This window comes from Tauraco erythrolophus, chromosome 26 (assembly GCF_009769465.1).
Source record: "Tauraco erythrolophus isolate bTauEry1 chromosome 26, bTauEry1.pri, whole genome shotgun sequence".
NCBI lineage: Eukaryota > Metazoa > Chordata > Aves > Musophagiformes > Musophagidae > Tauraco > Tauraco erythrolophus.
In genome coordinates, this window is record NC_141490.1 from 5,649,957 (window position 1) to 5,670,427 (window position 20,471).

General features: G+C 49.9%; 1 protein-coding gene across 2 annotated transcripts in view; it reads left to right on the plus strand.

Moving 5' to 3' along the window:
* SNX19 (sorting nexin 19) overlaps positions 1-20,471 on the plus strand; it is a 36,676-nt gene that overhangs the window by 13,655 nt on the left and 2,550 nt on the right. Inside the window, exons 9-12 of one of the 2 annotated variants that reach the window (XR_015222878.1) lie at positions 5,992-6,176; positions 7,009-7,096; positions 7,773-9,432; positions 12,041-12,213. Coding sequence is in view for 1 of the 2 variants with exons in the window: in XM_009979651.2 (XP_009977953.2) it covers positions 5,992-6,176; positions 7,009-7,096; positions 7,773-7,908 (409 nt within the window). In the remaining variant the exon portion in view is untranslated. Of the gene's footprint in view, positions 1-5,991; positions 6,177-7,008; positions 7,097-7,772; positions 11,671-12,040; positions 12,214-20,471 lie in introns of those variants that run through there. The other variant, XM_009979651.2, reaches the window with a different exon arrangement.

Below are 20,471 nucleotides of genomic sequence, written 5' to 3' on the forward strand. Positions count from 1 at the left end.
AAAAACCAACCACAAAACACCAAAACCAACAACTTCCTATTTCAAATAGAAGAGACCAAGAAGAAGAGTGAGAGGAAATAATGTCTCCTTGTTGGTTTGAGTTTTCCCTGGCTTGTGAAGGGTTAGTGGTGGTTTTATGTATTTTGATTCTGAAGTGGGCTAATGAAGCAATCTGCTCTGAGCAGGACCTGGCTGAGACAGCCTGGCCTCTCCCTGGGGCACTGCTGAGAGCTTAATTGGCTCAATAAATACTTGATGAAGATGTTATCGAAAGCCGGGATGCTTTGTTGAAAATTAAGGGGGTTTTGGGACGTAGCTTTCTCCCCCTTTTCTGAGCCCCACGACGTCGCAGGGAGATTTAACTTGAGAAAAGCAAAAAGCAGAGCAGCTCACTTAGTTCCCTGGGGGGAGAAGATGTTGGAGTTGGAGCCCTGTGTGTTTACATGGTTTCTTTTTGCAGCAGGTGTGTTTTGGAGGGAGCAGTACTTACAGCAGCACGGAGTGGTGCCCCAAATCCCAACACCGAAGTGTGGCTTCATGCCTGCAGGCAGGAGGGAGGTGATCTGGTTTTCCTTTTCTCTCTCCCACAGCAAAATGTCCTGCGTACCCACTTTTCTGCCCCACAGTAAAACGTCCTGCGTACCCACTTTTCACAGGGCGTCTGCCAGCTCCACCTCTCACTGCCTGGGTCAAGCAGGTGGAAAAATCCCACTGCCCTACACTGGTGAGGAACTGGTGTGGGTAAGTCCCATCAAGGCATGACAGATGCCAATGCCTCCAGTGTAAGCTCCTTGCAGCTGGAATTGTTTCTTGCTTTTTTGGGTGCAGCTGCCCTCGGTGGAGCTGTGCCTGGGAGGTGCGAGGCTGGCAAGACACTCCGTTCGAGTGGAAGGCACTGGGCCACAGGGCCGCTGCCTCACTGGTCAAACACTTCATTACTGTGTGCTGGGGCAGGGGACAGGACGTGTTGTTCGTAGCGTATACAACCATAAAGGCTTTATAGGGCAGCAGGAGAGGAACATTTCCAGTAAGGCGAGAAGGATAGCTTACTTCTTGCATGTGTGTCTTTGGCCAGAAGTTTAAAAGGACTCAGGATGCTCCGTATTCTTTGATTTATGGAGGGTTTGTGTGGTTTTTTCTTTTCTTTCCTGTTTCCTTCCTCTGCGAAGGGTTTACTGGTGGCCTGGACAAGTGTAGGGTTGCTCTGGAGGTGTTTGAGCTGAGCATGCCAGCAGTCAGCTGCACGTGTTGCTGCTGGCAGCTGTGCTGAGAAGGTGGACGTGGGCTCGAGTAGCAGGTGCTAAAAGCCAAGCCTGGGGGCGAAAGCTCTCCATTTTTGTTTTTTCTGTTCTTCTGACTGTGTCTGCTGCAGCTGTTTCTTCAGTTTTACAAGCTTTGCTCAGAAAAGTTTTGCAGTCAAAGCGTTGAAATGCTGCTCTTTCTGAGCCTGTGAGTTAAGGATGTTCTTGTGGTTTGAGGCACAATTTGGGGAGGGGTCTGGGGGACGAGTACTGCAAAGGGAGGGATGGTCTGGTGATTGAAGTACCAGCCTTTCTTGATTTCATAAGTCAGATGCTTGTGTGTTTCCAGATGTTGCTTTTTTTCTTAAATCTTTTTCACTACCTTGCTCTCACGGGCCTTTTTTTGAGCTTCTGGTTAGCCATGCTGTGTTAACTGATCTTAGGGAAATGGAGGCCTTGTTCTGGGGTGGAAAGTGGTAGATGTTGAGCTGGACTTGCTACTGTTATGTGAGCTCATGTATATTTGTAGATTTATTTGTATTTATAAAGCTAAAGCAGACTAGTAGAGGCTTTCTTGTCTTTGTCTTCTTCCTAACTTGGCCTCTGTTTGTCTAAATCCTTAAAATCCCCAATTCTGGGCAAATCACAATTGCTGTTGCTTCAGATTTTAACTACAGTCAGCGTATTTAACTCAACCATCCCTCTACTCAAGTGAACTCAGCAGTTCTTATCCTAACCTTGATGGATGAGGAAAGCAGAAGTTTACCACCTTCTAGCAGGTTATTTGTAGATTAGGATAGTACTGTATCTTTCTGTCCATTCCTGGTCCATCTTTATTTTCCAGACTAAGCAAATCCAACCTCTCCTTGCTGAGCTGAGCTGTCTCTATCTGCAGGTGAACCCTCTGGGTAGTCCACTAAAGTGAGTGCATCCAGCTCGCAGGAGCCAGGTAAAACCGAGTCCGTACTGACTCTTAGTCTGCCTTTACCATAGGCTGCTCCTTCTTAACAGCCCTTGTTGCTTCCAGGTGCCGGAGGAGGGCCAAAGTATGTCCCCCCGGCCTTGTTTCTCATTCCCAGGGCACTTCTGCAATTCCTGTCTTAATGGGCCCCTTCAGCTGACCTTGGATTTCCAGCTTAAGCCATGACATTAAATCAGCTCTTTTTTAGCAGCCGTTTCCTGCCTCCATCAACAGCTATTTCAAACAGAGGACCCTGACAGCATGGGCAAGTTATGCCTCTCCAGACTAATGTCCAGGACGTCGTAGCCTTTGCAGTCTGTCTCTTTGCATTGGGCATTATCAAAGCATTTGAATGTCTGAGCCCAGGAGGTCACTTTCTGTCTATTTCTGGTCTCAGCTGAAGTGTAAGGAGATGGTTCAGTCATAGGTTTGTTTTTCTTCCTTTCTTATTAAGGCTATTTCTTCACGAAATAGCAGAATGGAAATAGTAACTCATCAGCCATCAAAAAAAAACCACCCCAACATGAGTCTATTTGTGTTTCTTGCTGGGTTTATTTCTACCTGGGAGAAGGCATGGGTGTGCAACTACAGTTGGGAGAGCTGGAGAGTTACTTTGCTCCTCACTATTTAAGAACCATTGGTGGTTCCTGGCCCTGTGTGTGTTGTGCAGATGCAGTGTGCATCCCCCAAAGTGGGTGTTGGTGGTGACTGGAACAGGTGCAGGTTTGGAGTGCTGTGAGAGCAGGGAGGAAAACTTCATGGCAGGTTACTCAGATTTGTTGGGTTTTTTTTTAAAGCATCTGAAAGCATCAGCTGCTCTCCCAGGGAGGATGCTGAGCCAGATGGGCCAGTCTTGACAGTTCCTCTCTTCTCAGTGCTTTTGGGATCAGTCCACACACTGACAGACTGGCAAAAAGGAACCCAGAGCATAGTGACTTTAGTCTTCCTTCTGTTTGCACCCAGCTTTGGTTTCACTTTCTTCTTTATTGTCCTCTTTCCTGTCTAGTTTCTTTTTTTTGTATGCTCTGTGGTTTTGGGTGCCTTTTCTCCCTTTCCTAGCAGTGAGTATCCTGCTGGCTGAGCACCGTGCGGTGGGAGAAGTTGACCTTTACTCAGGAGCTTGCAGGGAGCTGTAGCAGGTGTCAGTGCAGGTGGGCTAAAACTGTTGGAGCTGTACTCAGATCTTGCCCTTTGCTTCTCAAAATGGAAAGTAGGGAGCTGCCAGACTATGTGGGGGGGGGGGGGGGGGGGGGAATCCATCAACAATGTTTTGCAACTGTGGGAACCAAGACCTGTAAGCACTTGCATAATGGCCATGCGTGATCAGATTTATAGGTGTTACTTCGAGGCCTCGTGTCCCAGTTCTGGTGGCTTTATGGAAAGAAGTGGGCTAGAAATGGTAGGTTCCTGTACGGGGCCTTCCAGCATTCGTCAGTTCTCGGTCTGGTCTTGAGCTGTCTGGAAACGTGTGATGTCTTCTCTAAGTTCAGCTTTCACTCTGCTTGCTATTTGCTTGATTTTTCTTTTTCTTCCTATATCAGGTGCATTCCTAAGAAAAAGAAAGCTTGTTCTTGGCTTTCTGCAACCTTTTAAAGGATGGTACGTGAGTATTGCTGAGATGAATTTTGAGTCAACGTTCAGTCTGATCTCCCTAGGTGCAGAGTTGTACTGTTTGCAGCTCTGTCCCCAGGTCTCTGAACTTCTGTTGCTTGTCAAATGTTTTCTCAGTTAGGAGAGCAGGTTGTAGAAGAAAACATGTTAATGAAAAACTATGTTAATGAAAGCTCTTGCCCCTAGAGGAGCCGTAGTTTAACACTTTAATTTGGTTGGGGATGGCTGGAGGGTTTAACATGATCCAGGATGTTAAACTCGACTGATGGCTGGAGAGAAAAAAATCCTTTTAAGCAATTGTATTTCAAACAAGGCTTTATCCCAGGGAAGACTCTGCTGTGACATTTTGTCCTCTAAGACAGGCAGAAGCTCTGCTTTGGATCTCTGGCACCATCTTGTAGCGACATTGTACTCGGGGTCCCTGGTGAGGCCACGTCTCCCTGTTTCTAGTGCTGTTACTGGATCACCAGGACTGTTGCCCATGCTCCAGTAAGACCTTGCCCTGAGACATAACAGGCCTTACTGTTGTACCAAAGCTCGTTTTCAGGTTTTTTAGTGATCTTTGCTTTTGCAGCTGGCATTTCCTAGGTGCGCATCCTTCAAGACCTGCAGTTAGGCCCCTCGTTTTGTTCTGAAGAACGGACCGTCACGTTTGAGCCCTGGCCCTGACGATGGCTACCTGCCGTTCCTTGGCCCCTGGTTACCTTTAGGTGTTGCTATTCCCAACTCTCTCCTTGTGTTGTCCCTGTTCTGGGGGGGAAGACGCCCTTGGCCCGAATGCCTCGCCCGAGAAGAATGCAGACAGTCTGGCAGAGCGCAGGTTAAATAAAGTTTGCCTTGGCAGGGCCCATGCTCTTGGATGTACTATGAGCTGCCGGGGTGTAGTGGTGACGGAATTGCAAGCACGAACACCAGCTGCCAAGACGAACGGGTCTCCTGGCCCTGCTTGTGGACTCCTCTCCTCTGGGACTCTTGGCGAAATCACAAGCCTTTTCCCTACCCCGACTCCACGCCGACGCTCCCCTCTTTGCTCTGGAGCCTCCCACGATGAGGATGGTGGCAGTGGGCCATCGCCCTCGGTGCTGCACTGCCGAATCCCGATCTTGCTAAATCGATGGGACCCTCCTGTTGGTCTCTGTGGCATCAGGGATTCACTCACTGGCCTTTCCTTATTCTGAGAGGAAAGGTTTTAGGCAGTGGTGAGTTTTGGCTGACGGCTGTGGCTTTTGCTGTTGCACGGGGAAGTGATTTCACATCTGGGAAAGAGGGTCCACAGGATCGATTTAGAAACTTTCCCTGGCCAGCGCTTGGGTGATGTGGACACATCTCCCTTCCGTGCAGGCTGCAAGCGCCTCCGAGCCCTTATGTGGAGCGTCATTCCCGCAGCCTTGGGATTTGCAGGTTGTTACCGTATCAAGGGCACAGTCTTGACCCAGCAGGAGGCCCAATCAGCAGTTTTGTGGACAGGTACCTCTAACTTTCCTCTTAACAGATGTCCAGTGCGAGGTTTTGAATGGGATCAGCAATGATTTCATTACCTGCCACTGGTGAACGGAGCAGGGCTGGACCGCAGGGAAGCAAGGGGATGAGAGGAGTGCGAAGCAGCAGGATGTTCTTGCCTTGCCATACTTGGAGCGTGTGTTTTGGTCTCCAGGCAAGATCACCCTCGACTCTTCTGGTAGCAGAGGGACTGATGAGAGGAGCAGTGGTTGCCAGAACATGCTCATGTCCTTCCAGTCAGTCACAGGGGTTGTTTTAGAGTTAAAACACTAGTTATCCCAGCTCTGTCTGGGCTCATGCATGGGCATAACTTAGGAGTTTAAGGCCAGTCATATCCCTTAGCTGTGCTCCCTTTAGGGACCAGTTATTCATTTGACTTCCTGTGGGCAGCAAGGCAATGGAGCTTTTCAAGGCTTTTGCTTTTCCCCTGTGACTTTACATATGTGTTTCTGCCCATAAGATAGGGGACATGTAAATACTTGTGCATGGAGGAACTCAGCTGATGAATACTTGTGAAAACCTTTGGTGAAATACTTGAAAACTGTGCGTTAACTTACCTAGCAAGCTGATTTACTCCTTCAGGGCCTCTGATGGACAGAAAGCTCCTGAGTACCAATCCTGACTTTTCCTGACCTCTCTCTCTCCACGCCCCCCCTCTCCCCTTCCTTGTGCCCATAGGTGGCTGGAAGTCCAGGTGGTTAACCTGACCTGCACCCAGCGTTGGGTCCAGTACCTCCAGTTGCTGCAAGAATCCATCTGGCCTGGGGGAGTTTTACCAGCAGTGCCTAAACCAGCCAGGACAGAGGAACAGAAGAAAGCAGCAGCAGAGCAGGCCCTGCAGAGCTTGATGGGGATCTTGCCTAGTAAGTGTGTCCCAGAGGTGCGTTAGCTTCCCTTGAGAAAGGAGCAGTGGGGAAGGCTGAGGAACCCCCCCGTGCATTGGCATCTATGGGGTTAAACACAGAGATGGAGTCTGCTCGTGCCAAGGCACTGGGAAACATTTATGACCTTTGAGGTTTGAATGGTTTCTTGCAGGCGAAAACCACAGTTTCCCAGTTCTAGATGGTTTGCTTAAGCACTGAGGGAGCAGCATAGCTCGGAGAGGAAGGCCGTGTGTCTTGGTGATTCCCAGATGCAGACTGGCCGCGTGCTCTGCGCTAGTGCTGGTGGTGCAGTTCCCGCTGAGCCACCTCAAATGAGGTAGGGCTCAGGAAAGGCAGTGCCCCCCTGTGCTCCCACCTGCTGCCAAAGGGTACCATTGCTGAGAAGAGTCATAAGGCAAAGCCTTTGGCTTCTTGCTCTGAAGAGTGGCTTTTCCACTGAAATCATGAGCCCAGCTGCACTGGATTTCCCTCTCGAAGTTTGACACTGGAACCTTTGGCATTAAAGCAGCTGCTGCCTAATCCACGTGAATGCAGTTGGAACTTCTAACTCCTTGCTGCAGCGTAAGGGGCCCTTACTATCCTTTGGGGATGAAAAAGTGCTACCAGTATATGCCCTTCCAGGCTGGAATGCTTTTCTGGCATCCAGTCCTGTCTCTGGCTGTTTTCTGTCGTGGTAGTGTTGGGCATGAGATGCCTCAGGCTCAGAGCACCATCACAAACTTTGATTTAGTGCCCACCAGGAAAAGACTTGACCCTGGTTTACTACTGTGGAAATGTGCAGTTCCTAAAGTTTTGTCTCTGACATTAACAGATGTGATCCAAGAAATCCTTGGAACCAGTAAATGTCGGATGAGCTGGAAGCTGGTACTCGAGTCCCTGGGCCAGCCTGTGATAAACAGGTACCTGGATTATAGTCTCTTCACTTTGATAGCCTGTGCACTGAGGTCCATAAGGTACTCCCAGGGCTTTGCCGTGAGATTCACACTGCCAGCTTCTTGGCACAGAACATATCTGGCTAATTTTCCTAGACTTACACTACCAAAGGGCATCTGGCTTGCCTAGTATGAAGGTCCATGTCTAGGACCTTGGTCTGACTGGAGATTATTGAGCCAGTCTTAATTATGTTGTTTGGCCTGCTTAGTTTGTGGATGTCAGGGGACTGTCAGAGCAAACAAAACCAAATCCTGGTTTAGTTTGTTGTTTTCAGAGGAGCTTAGGGAGCTGTGTGTATGTGTAGATAGTGGTTTTCTGCGTGCCCATTGCTGTGCATTTGGAAAGCAATTGTTTTTGTGATTAACTGCAGGGAAACGCACGTGCCACCTCACTCCAGGAGGTACATTTGTGTTTTCTGTGCTGCTCTGCAGCTTCAAACACCCGCTGGTTTGGGGGGGATGGAGAAAACCCTGAACCATCCCTTGAAAGACTTCTTCTAGAGTAGATCATCTTTGGTTTTTCCCCTAATGGCAGTCAGAACGCTTCTTCCTTGCGTGAGCTTTAGCTTCTGTGTGCCTCGAGCCGATCTCCCAGCTCCGCTGTACCCTGACCAGCCTAAGCTTTGTCTTCTCTCCACTTCAGGCACCTGGTTTTCTGCCTCTTGGACATTCTGCTGGAGTTCTTGGTTCTGAAGGCCTCCAGCGATGAGCTCAAGACTGCAGCTGTCGTGCCATCTGCATCTAGTGGCCTGGACAAAGCAGGCATTTCAGCACATTAACCAGGGCTGGTGTAGCCAGCAGTGAAGGAGAGGAGCAGCCACAGGCATGGGATGATTTGATTTTTCAGTGTTTACCGAATGTGTCTGGGAGCTTCTTGTAAAGAACTTTTCCAACCAGTGCTAAATGAGGCTTCTCTGGTTTGACTGGATGATGGATTAAACCCAGTGTTAGGGGCTGAAGATGCTTTTCTGCCATGTAGCATCTGTTCCATTGCTGACCTGATAGAGAGCCTGGAATGAAGATGCCTGATGTCTGCTGAGCTGGACAGTGTGAGAAGGATAGCAGGCTGCCCACAAACCCTGTTATCTTGCCCCACGTTTCTGAATGTTTCTGAAGGCAGACAGCACATAAAATTTGCTTGTGTGACCTCAAGCTCCACCTGGCACTGGCACACAGAGACTTGATGTGATGGTGTCTTGATAGACATTTCTCCAGGACAGATGGAGGACCAAACGCTGTCCCTGCTCTCTAAGCAGCCTGCCCTGTGCCTTGTGCTGCACCATCCCTTTTACCAGAAGAAAGATGGGGAGAGAATGGAGCATGGAGATATGACAGCCCTGAAATCATTCCCACTGCCTAAATAACTGGGAGGTCAAAAGCAGTGCAGGAATCAAAACTGCTGTCCTGCCTCAGAGACAAAGATAAGCTGCTTGCTGCTGATCTGGCATGATCTTGTTCTGGCATCTTTTGTTGCCTGAAGAGTAGGATGCAAGTAGGATTGACTGTGATCCTAGGAAAGAGAAGTGTCACCAGGCTATAAAGAGGAATGGCAGCTTAGCTGGACTTTAGGATTACCTTGTATTTTGCCTCCTGCGTCACAGTTTAGTCCCAGAGACTGTCTCCTGGAAAGCACAGGAGAAAAGGCACTGGAGTGTGACACGCAGCAAGTCAGCTCCCACACGAAAGTGCTTGTCACAGTAAGCTCTGGAAGAGGAGTGGGCACCTCTGAGCCCAGGAGGAATACCGAATGCATGTCATGGACAGCCAGTGGGATAGACCCCAGCAGTGGCCTCCTGAGCACCACCTTAGCTCTGTTGCTGATTGCAATGTCATCGTGCTTTGGTTTACTATGCCTGCTATGATAACAGCTGTGAGCAGAGGGCTCTAGAAAGCTTGTCAGGTCACAATGTCTGGTTCCACCCAGCACAGAATGGCACGTTGATCTGGCAGCTGTTTTGCTGGGTCATCCAAGACTTCAGTGGTTTTGCAAGCTTATGTCGCCCAGCTGTCAGGTTTGTGACAGGCCAGATGGACATGGAGAATATACACCAACAGACTGGTTTGGTGACCTGTTTTGGTGTATTTCCTGGGAGAAATGTGAACAGACCAGCACTGGACTTGACTCATCAAGAGGATACTGCTCCTGCCACTGTCTGCAGATTCAAGTGCTTAGAAGAGGAGACTTTGCAAGAGGGAAGCGTGCAGGACCACAGCTGGTGTCTGTGTTACAGCACCAAACGGTGCATTTTGTATAGCCTGCTGTCTCTTGGAGCTGGGTGCTCTGTGGCACGTTTGGAAAGAAGGTCGTGTTACTCCAACACGTGTACTCCTGAAGGCTCTGCTCTTTCCAGAGGCAGCTGCTTAATAATGGACACACAGCAGTGTGTGCTGCTTTGTGCTTCTGTTGTTTGTGTGCCTGTGTCGTGTGAAAATACAAGGAAGGATTAGCTTGCTGCCAACAAGTGTGCTTTTAGGGAGCTTGAAGGATATCCCAAGACTAGGCAGAATCCAATGTAACGAAGCGAAGCAGTTTGGCATCACTTATCAGAGCCGTTTCTCAGCAGTGACGCTTTTGAGATGGTGGACTTGCCACCTGCTTGGAAAAGGAGGGAGTGTGTGCGTTGGGTAGCTTAAGAATAGGTTAGGCAAAGCGTTGGAGAGTGCTCCAGATGGGATAATCCCAAATGACTGAGCAGCAGGTTGGGAAGCAGGACTCCCATATATGCTTAAGCACGGTATTTGCTTGGAGCAGCCACTTCACCCTCACCTTCACTGCCAGGCTCCTGTTTCCCTTCTTTTTCCTACAGCATCCATTTGCTACATCATCTGACTTCAGAAGTGGGAGAAGAAGGCAGTAGGAGAAGAAGCCATCAGCCAGGGATGATGTAGCATAGCCCTGTTGTGCTTGGTGGCTTCCCAAATGCTCTTGGTGTGCTTGCTTGCTATTGCTTCCTCATTAATTTTATGGGTTTGGAGCTCTGAGGTTGTAGTCTGTCATTGATTAGGGCTATCATGAGGAGAACTGTTTGCTGAAAAGGTTCATTCAGAGATGGACTGCAAACTATGCTCTGCCAGCTCCACATGAGGGCAAAGGTCTAGCACAGTCCTTACAGACGCTGGATGTGACGTTAGAGTTGACAATTCTCCTTTGCCGGGAAGCCCGAGCATCCCTGCCTTTAACCCTGACCTCTGACACTATGCGAATGGCTCAATATTCATTTCTCCTGATGGAAATAATTTGCCATTTCTGCTGGCAGGCTCCGAGGAGCATAGCTTGAGAGCCAGTGCTTCGCTGGGATGGTGCAACAACGATTTGCAGTTGTACCAGGCAACTGCTCCGTGTGTGCATCCTCTGCACCTTTCTCGCAGGGGCCATGGAGCCTTTGTTTTGCAGACTTGTTGCTGCTTCTCCACGCGAGCATCTCCTCCGTGTTTACGTAGGAAGGAGCTGGGGCAGAGAGAGACGAAGTAGGTTTACTTGCACGCGCTCTGAAGTCAGCAGTGGAGTTGGGAACAGACCCCAGGAGTCTGGATTGCAAGATCTTTGTTTTAATCTCATCCCCTTTCTTTTCTTAGAGTGAGGAAAACACAAACCAGGGATGCTGAGCCCTTTCTCATGCTCTCGCTGGCCGGGCTTCAAACTCCTGTTCTCCCCTTCATAGTCCCCTCTCACAGCCGAGGTGAGGCTGCCCAGGAACAGCATAGGAACAAGTAGCTCCTCTCTGTATCTTGTTGTTAGGGAATACAAAGTCCAATAAAAAGTTCAGCTTTTTCGAACACGGGTTCTTTGCCTCGCTATAATTTTCAGATTAAATCGAGTGCGACGGTGGCAAAGGCAAACTTCTGCATTCAGGTGGGCTCGAAGTTCATTTGCATCGCACTAAGACTAGAAATATTACTTTGGTAAAGCAAACAAGGCCAACAAAAAAACTTGAACTCACTCTGTGTGTGTAATACTCCCAGCAAGCTCCCTTTTTCTGCAAGAATTTGCGTAGAAGGTTTCAGCCTCCTTTTACTAAAGGGAAGGTGGTGAGAGCGGCTGGATTTGATCTCAAGAAAATGTTGCAGGCTTCTGTCATCGTATTAGGTACAGAACAGCACATGCTTCAGGTGGGTGCTCGGCTCTCCAGGTCCTACTGGACGTAGACAATCTGCTTCCAGCCCACCACTTGCTGACTATGTGGTGTTGAGGAATACACTTTGTTTCTCTCTGCCTCAGTTTCCCCCAGCGCTGGCTAGTTAAGACTGCAAGCTGCCTGGAAGCAGGGGCTGCTTATGTGCGTGTACAGCACAGAGTGTAATGGGACAGAGCTTCAAGGCACCACCATAAGCTAAATAATAGTTGTGTTGAGCGGGGGCTTGTTTTTTGGTTGTGTTTTGGGGGGAAAAAGAGTGCTGCCATGCACTGACTCGGTGTTGTGTTTCCTGTACTCAAATCCTTGTATCACTCTTTGCGAGCGCGGCCTGAGAACCTGTTTTGTTGTTAAATGGGGAGCGAAGCGGTCCTCCCAAGCACTTGTGACTTTTGTCCCGACTCCATGTACAATAATACTCCATTTCTAACTTATTTCTGCGTTTGAATTGAAAATTCGCCTTTGCTGAGAAGCTAAGACAGCCCCTGGGGAGGGAAGAGCAAGTAGGGGAGAGGCAAGAAAGCCCAGGTGGGAGTGGGGAGGGGGGAGGAGGTGTCTCCTGAGCGTCCCAAAATGCCTGGCTGGGGCAGCAGGGCTGGTGGCAATGGGTCTGGGACAGTGGTTTGCCCTCCTGGCACACAGTGATATTAGTGGGACTGCTCAGACATGGGGAAAACCCAAGTCCTTAGCAGCTTGGTCAGAAATGGGAACAGTTTTCCTATCTCTGGTAGCATCAGCATTGCTTCCTTCTCCCTGACAAGCGAACTTCTTGGTTTAGGCTTTCCAGAGAGTGTGGAACCAGAGAAGCAATGTGGAGATCTTTGGCCTTTTTCCTGGAAGAAAGTGAAAGACACCCAGAGAAGCAGGGGTTGTGCAGACCCGTCTCCACATTCCTTGGGTGCTGCTGCTTAGGAAGTTCACCTTGATATGGGTCCTGGAGGAGGAAAGCCGGTAAGCCATAAGAAAATAGAGAATGTCTGAAGATGAGAAATTCCACATGAAATTTGACATATTGCCTCAAAGAAAAAGATAGAGGGAGGAAGAAAAACCTGATCCAATGAATGCTTGGGTCATGTATTATTCTGGATTAGCTCTGCTGCGGAAAGATCCCGTACACCCTATGAAATCCATTACCTACAAGCCAGTGAACATTTGTACAGCATATGATGTGGGGATCATAGCTGAAGCCAAGTTCCCCTGTATAATATCCACCCCAGGGTAGATTGGTCCCTTTCCAGTGTCAACAACCAGAGGATTAGGCATTTATCTCTGCAGAACAGTGGATAATTAATGCCATATCGAACTAGGAGCTCGCTTGTGACTCAGTTAGCGACTGAGCGCGCCGTTATTGCCTGGGCTGAGTTATGGGAATGGGAAGAGGTTTTCTCTGTATGGCACGGTGCAGGCATGGCCTCGGGGATGTGTGCCCTGTAGCAGAGCATTGGTAGGTGCTGGCATGGCATCAGGCTTCCTAAATGTAGCTGAGGGTGAGCCTTACCATGGTGGAATGCCCCACAGGCCATAGGTGTTAGGGGTCCCAACCATCAGGAGACCTTTCATTCCAGCTGAACGCTGGGAGAATGGAATCAGGATGCTGTGATTTGCCGTCTTCTGGATTTAAATGTAAAACCCAGGGTTTGGCGCTTCCGGCTTTCTTGAAATAAATTAATATCATTATCCTGGCCGCGATCCCATTCAGGTAATTATATTCTTCCTACCTTAATGCCACTCCAGCCCCCTGTCTCCACTGGATATGCTATACCCTAATTCCTGTCTGGAACTTGCTTATGTTACAAAGTCTTTTTTTATTTTTTTTTTCCCTCTGAGTACAAGTTGTGCACTGAGCACTAGCCAGCCCCCATAAAAAATAGTCGAGGGAGCCTGTCTTAGACATTGGACTGTGCCTGATGGTGTCCTGGAGCATCTCTCCTGACTTGTAAGCCTGCTGAGCTGGGAAGATGGGTAACAAAAAAGATCAGAGCAAACGTTGTAGTCCTGTTGAATGCAGTGGGCTGCTGGAAACCCACTTCTCCCTTCTCACAGTGCCTTAGGCTGGTGAGTGTGTTAACGGGAGGAAACTCGGGACTCTTGGATGGTTGTCTGACCTTTCCATGTTGCCATTTCTTCCAAGATTTTTGAAGGCCAAAGTCTATCCCTACTTCCAGGTGGAGGAAGAGTCCTCCTGTCTTCAAGGAGAGTATTGGAAGTGCCCTAATGTAAATATGTCCAAACCTCCCTGTTAATGTGGCTGGACAGTCCTGCCTTGAGGTTAGCACCCAGCCCTGAGAACCTGTGTTTCCTGCAATACATGAGCAACGCTCAAGCTGGCTCTGAGTACCCGGTTTCCCTTTTGGAGCACAGCTCACTTGTTCGTGTTGGTCTTTACTTTTCCTGCGATTGATGCATTGGATTGTTTGGAGTTTTTTTTCCCTTTTGAAAAGTTTTTAAAGTCGCCTTCTTTCCTTACCCTTTCAATTATGCTCTCTTCATCTCCTGGCTTCGCCAAGCGGCTGAAAAGGCTGCTCAAGCGGTACTTGAGGAGAGCATCCCGCAATTCCACGTACTTCCTTCCTGTTCCCAGGCCCCTTTGCTCTTCCACAGCCCTCGAGGACAAGGGGGGTTTGAGGGACGTGCTGGAGGAGGGACAGCAGGGGTGAGGATCAAAGACTGTAAACCACTGTTTAAAATACATAATGCCCACCGCTCCTCTCGAGTGTCGCATCTGGCAGAGCCTCATTAACCTCCTGCTTCCCCCTCCTACTCCTTTGCCCCTGAAAATCAACAAAGCCAAACATAACAAGTTGCCTTGATTGAAGAAGGCTGAAGTGTGTGTGCTTAGTGTGAAAAACCAAAAGCAAGGCCACTGGCTGGAGCCCCTTTTCCGTGCAGGCCACTTCACATTTATTACGCTCGAAGACGGAGCTCTTTAAATCCCGATGCTCTTTAGAGTTTGAGCTCTTTAACTTTCTCCCTTCCTCCCCTTGCAGCCTTCATTCTCCCCTTGTTCCGCTCCTTCCGCTCCGCTCCTTTCTTTTTCGTCCTGTGAGAAGGAGTCTTTTAATCCCCTTGTACTGCAGATTAAAGCTATTATAGCCTCCCCAGCCTGACATTTTCTCAGAGAGGCTCACAGCCGGATCTTTATGAGTGCTCTCTGTCTGTCTGCTGCTGCCTTTCTTCTCGGCACACTAAACCCCCGTTCCTGACCTTTCCCCAAAGAGGGAAGGGCCGTAGTGTGCAATGCCATGTAGGCAGAGGCTGCTCGCAGCGGGGCTCGGGGTGCAGGAAATTAAGACCCATAGAAATTAACAAGTAAATAAGGAGAGAAAGAAAAGGCGATGGGAATTAAGAGGCAGAACCAAAGCAAAATTTGGCGTGTTTGGAAACCAAATGCAGGGCTTGGGGCTGAGTTTTGCCAATGGTCCTGTCTTTATGAGGAGCCAAACCATAAACCTGGGACTCCGTTTTAGTAGCAGATTGGGGTTACCTGAAACCGAAGATACAGTCCAAATCCCCGCTTTGCATTTCACCCAGGAATAATGGATCCAGGCACCTAGGATTGCGCAGGTAGATGTTAAGTTTGTCAGCTTTCAGAGACAGGAGTGACTTGTACTACGGGGCTCTGTCCACGACAGTGGATTTCTTAGTATTTGTCATCAAATGATGGTATCTCATCTCTGAGATGGCGGAGTGGATGGATGTGCTGGTCCTTGTCTTGTACACGTCATAAAACCCCAACGGATCAGGGTTAGCTTGCCTAAAAGCGCATGCGCTAATGACAGAAGCATCTTTCCTACAGCGTTTTCTGGCTCTTGTTGTCGGTCCTGCCACTGCGAGGTGTCCTACAAATGTCCCAGAGCTTTTGGTGAAGCACTAAGGAAGGTGAAACCCTGGCCATGAGATACGTTCTCCATAGGAATGCTGTAAAATTAACCCAAACAGGCCCCTTTTCAGGTTTGTGTACAATATACAGGGATGTGTTAATGAATAGGAGAGGTGTCTGTTGCTAAAACGCTCTGAGCAGGGAGGAGGCAGTTTGGTTTTCTCTTCTCTCAGGCCTCCTGCATGAACTTGGCCGTCATTTCACCCATCAGTAAAATCGGGTTGATAATCTGACCCAGAGCTGTGCAAACACCCTAACACCGCACAGCTCCGAGTGCTGTGCTAACCCATTCCGCTTGAACTGGAGAAAATCACGCAATACCTGTCCAAGTGAGTACAAAAGGTCAACTTTGGTTGACTGCAAGGCTTTGCTTGCATTCACTTACACATGGATTACGCTTTGCTTTCCTTTTAAAAGGACCAGCAGAGATTTTGCTTATCTTTATAAGCACGTTGAGAGCACAGCCTTCACAAGCCGTGCGTGGGGTGAGGAGACATTTGAAGAGTTGATTCAACGCCTCCAGATTTTTCCAAAAGAGGTGGTGACCACATCTAAGAAGTGCTTCCCATACTTACCAGCCATGCAGCAGCGCTGCGACGACGAGCCAACTCATGGCATTTGTGCTCTCCCATCGCGCGCCCGAGCGAAGGCGGAGGCTGCTGGGGGCAGCAGCGAAATTGCTTTCAAAGCAAATAATAAAAGAAGTGCAACTGTCCCCTTTTGGGAACTCGTTTCGGGGGCAAAAGTTCCTCTGGCAGCCCAGCTTGCCCATAATGAAATCGAAACAGGAGCTCGCCCCCGGAGGGGCCGTACGTGTGAAACACTGCCATGTCGAATCCGTATGAATCCTCCGCAAGGAAAACCCGAGCCCTGTAATTACTGGTTTTCCAGCGAGCAGCCTTTTCTTTCTCTTTGTGTGGGCCCAGTTCCCCCTTTCTCCCCCCGCCGTGCACGCATGATAAGAGGATATTTGTAATGAAAATCACTGGGCAGAAGCGGAGAACAAAAGCGGGGGCACAGCGCGCTCGCCGGTGGGGATATTAGAGGCGCTGGGCTCCCACCTCCGTCCGGTCTGCTCTCCACTGGGAGAGCACGGTGGGCACGGCGGGCTGGGGAGGCTCTTATTAACCTTAATCTGCAGCAAGGGGCTGAAGCCACTCGGGTTTCATAGCTACAGCGGCTCGCTCCCAAGCGTGCAGCCTTATGAAGGGGCAGTCTCCCCAGCAACTCTAATGGGTTTTTTTGCACCGTCCCGTCTAATCTGAGGTAGAAATGTCACCGCCGTCAGACCCCAGGCTGGCAGCTCCCAGCCACGGCCAGGCTGGTAAGCACATATCCGGCTTCAACCTTCTGGTTGCTGGGGTGAAAGGGCCTCTTTATCTCCGCGGGGAGAGGCAGATGAATCCTGGACTCAAACAAGGGACCTACTTTCCCCCCCATCCCCCCCACCAGGCGCTCCCCCTCCAGTTCAAGGGCTCTTTATTATGTCTTTTAATTCTCAGCTGCGAGTGGGATGGAGCAATAAGGCTGGAGAAATGGAGGGGTTTTTTGGGGGGGAGCCCCTCGCAGTGGGGAAAGACCCCAGCCACCAGTGTGTGAAAAGAGAAGGCAGCGGGGGGATTAGAAATGTCAGCTTCATGGGAAGTACTTGATATTTAATAGCCTCGCTTGATTGCTGCAAGGCGGTGACGTGCACAGCGCCGTAAGGGCAGCTGTGAGCCGCGTCCCTCGGAGAAGCGATGCTGTTTGTGGGTGCCTCGGGAGCTATGGCAGTGCAGGATGGTAAGGAAGAGCCACGTGAGCTGAGCTTGTGTCACTTAAGATCAGGTTGGTGGCTCTCATCCTTTCTGCATCCGGTGGCACGGGATGCAGGACGCCCTGCTCCCGACGCAGCTGTCCGAGCTGAGCTTTCTCCCCGCTGAGAGCCTGATGGCTGGTAGCTCTTGCGACTTGTTTATTGCAAAAAATGCTGCTGGATGGTCTGTCTGCGGCGTGTTCTCAGCCACCGAGGGAGCTGAGGCCTTTTAAAGCATTAGCACTCCGTAATCTCCTCTTCTCAACAGATGCTCTGATGCTATCTGCTGCCCATGGAGGAATCCGTTGGTGCGATGGGAGCGTGCTCCTGCGCCGGTAGGGATTTCGTCAACATTTTTGTCTGATTAGGCCAATAAAAATTCTTGGATTCCTCCCTCGTCTCCAGCACGCACGTGCTGCAAAGACCAGCACGCAAACGGCACGCTTGATTTCTCACCCAGATTACCTCCCGTGCCCCTCTGGACGTGGTCTTGGGAGAGGAAGTTGCTTTTCTAGAAAAAGAGCTGTTGAGACAATTGAATAACTCCGAGAGGGAGGAGATTGCTTCTTGTTGCTCCTTTTGTGACAAAGTGATGATAACGAAGTGTCCGGAGCTTTCCCAGCGTGACTGACTGGTAAAGAGCTTTCCCAGCACTGTACTTCATCACTATCTCAAAGGGCAATGTGCTTTTATTGAACCGAGTCTGCTCTGGGCTCCGTACACTCCATCAAACTCCATTAAGCTTTTGCCTTTGTCCGTGCAAGCGAATTCTAATAAACGAGCTTATGGCTGCCGTTTTCAACACACTTCAGCACAAACACGTCCTCGCTCCTTTCGAGAGCTTTATTCCAAATTCACGTGCATCTCCAAAGCAGCCCCTGTGGACCGTCTGAAAATCCCCCCGTCCTCCGAGGCAGGCACCCGAAATGGCATTTGGCAACGTTCCTGCCACCACCTGCATGGAAAAGCAGGATGCAGGGCCCGTCCATCCCTCGGCTCGCCTGGCTTGAAGAAAACAGTGTCCGGGGTATAAATAGGCACGATGCGCTGCGATCCTTTTTAAGGGCTGTTCTTGACCCAATATACTCCTCCAACAAAAATAACCTGTTCCACCCAATTAGGCAAGGTTCACCTGGAGCCCAAAAGCTGCCTTAGAACAGCGTGTATTAAAGTGCATCACACATCAGGGGCTTGGAAGTAAACACCAGCGATGTCTCTTTTTGATCACATTCCTTTCCACGACAGGCTGACCGTTTCCAAGCCAAGAATGTCACTAACCTCTCATATTTCTCCTGGTCATTTCTGTCCTGAAGTTGGAATGCAGCCACAGGCCAAAGGGAGTTGAACGCCCTTCGTGTCAGGGATCCAGATTTAAGAGACGTTATCTCATCGATAGCGAACAACGAGGCTGGCACGCCGTCAGGCGCGATGTTCCCTGGAGAGCTGAGCGTGCGTGGCGAGGGACACGGGAAGGCAGGCTTAACTCACTAAGCTCGCTCTAGTCAAGCGTGGTAAGATCCTGGCTGGCAGCCTTGGCCAAGCATCTCCGTCAAGTTGGAAGTTGGCGTAGGCAAAGGGCCCCGTGCTTGTGGGAGGCAGAGGACGCAGAAGGGCTGGGGACGGTTGCGCATTGAAATGGTTAGGAATGAAAAAGTTGGATTGCGTGGAGGGAAGAAGGGTAATGGGACTGAAAAAAGCACTTCTTTATTGTGGCTTGAGAGGAAAATTATGTGGGTAAGAGAGAGGAATGTAGATCAGGTACCCTGAAACATCCGGGTGTGAGATTAGCGTGAGAGAACAAAACTACTGTCATTACTTTTCTCGGGTGGCAAAGATGGAGCTCAAGCTACATCTAAAGCTACTAATACCCTTTAGAAAGCTCCTTATGCTTGATCTGTAGCTCGTATTGTCCTTAAGAAAAAGTTCATCTTTTCTGCTTGGCAGCAGCTGTATTTAGCCTGGAGTGCAGCACAAGCACTGGCAGATAAGACGGCACTGAGAGGTTTTGCAATCTGTCAGCCCTCTGGATCGTTCCGGGGGAAAACTTCAGAAGGACCCGATTTCATCACGATGTGAAATTAGAAAATGGTTGCAGTAAGGGAAGAAATCACTTGAGAAAGAATAGGGACAACTTCATATGAGCAAATCCTCCCCACCCTGAGCTCTGTGCCGAATCGGTTAAAAGTGCCAGCTTGGAAAACGCAGGTGCTGGAAGCCTCGGAGCCACCGTCAGCGTTGTGACAGCGTGTTTGCAGTGAGCATCCTCCTGACACCACCTTGGGCTGCCAAAGAAGTTGGCAGTTTAAGTTATAGTGCCTGTAAGGTTAGTGCTTACGGGCCCCAGCACTGCAGCAGCAGGTCACAGATGGAGACACCTCCCTTGGCTTTGAACATCTCTTGAAGGACCGCAGCCCTTCGGATGGTTTTTTTGGGGAACAAATTGAGTGAAACCTGTTAGCTCCTGAAATAACTTGCCACGTTCTGCAGCAGCAGGGCTGAGCTGTCAAATCCAGCCTTGCCTGCCCAGAGGATAAACCTTTGCCTGCACGATGTCCTCGCGTGGACCCCAGCTGCTGTGAATGGAGCTGAGGGCGGATGGGGCGCGAACATGCCATGTCCTGCCATGCCCAGGAGTGGTTTCTCCCAAACGCTTTGGTTTGGGAAGGAGGCAAGCTGCAAGGTCTGCTTTGCACTCACACCTACTCTCAAGCCTGCACATCAAGGGAAGTGCAGAGAAACATCAGCTCCTGGTTGGTGTGACCTACTCGCTGCCGGAGCCACAAGAGGGAGCTTCGGGCTGTCCCTTCAATTTTTTCCCCAGGCCAAGCTAAGGCACAAGATGGTGCTGTTGTTTCAGCCATCGTACAGCCTGTGAGGGACATGGGAAAGCCACCCTGGGCAGGGGGACACCAGTGAACCCCACCACCCCACCCCACAAGCTACAGCTGTGTGCAGGACAGGGCTTAGCTCCCAGATGGGAGCTTCTCCCAAATTTGAGCGTGTTTTTCAGCCCTGCTTCAGGGTGATCCCAAGGCTCTGCCTGGTTTTTCTCAGGTAAAGCTGGTGGACAAGTGATCTGGAAGAGAAAAGTGCCAACGAGCGTGGCTTCACATCCAGGTCTGCCCTTCTCCATGGCCTGGGATGGTGTCCTGCCCGAGGGCTGAAGGTTCTGCGTCTCTGGGGGTTACAGCATTTATGAGGGGTAAAGTAAGTCTGCAGAGATGTGAACTTCATGTTGAGAGGTCCTAGGGGTGAGGAGATGAGGAGAAGAACATACAGACAGGGGTGTTGGTGTCCCCATCCCAGGATACCCCAGGTGATGGGGATGTTGGATGCAGAGCTCCCTTGCTCACACCTCTCAGGCGGAAAGCTCCAGCCTGGGGTTGAAGAAAATGTTCCCATGAAAGTTTCCCTGCGACTGGTACGTTCCCACAAAGGGCTTTGATTTCAGCCTATCGACGTTTTCCGATGAGAAACCATCTCATCGGAAAATTCCCAACCAGCAAAGAGAAACTCCCCAGTGTATCAGGGAGC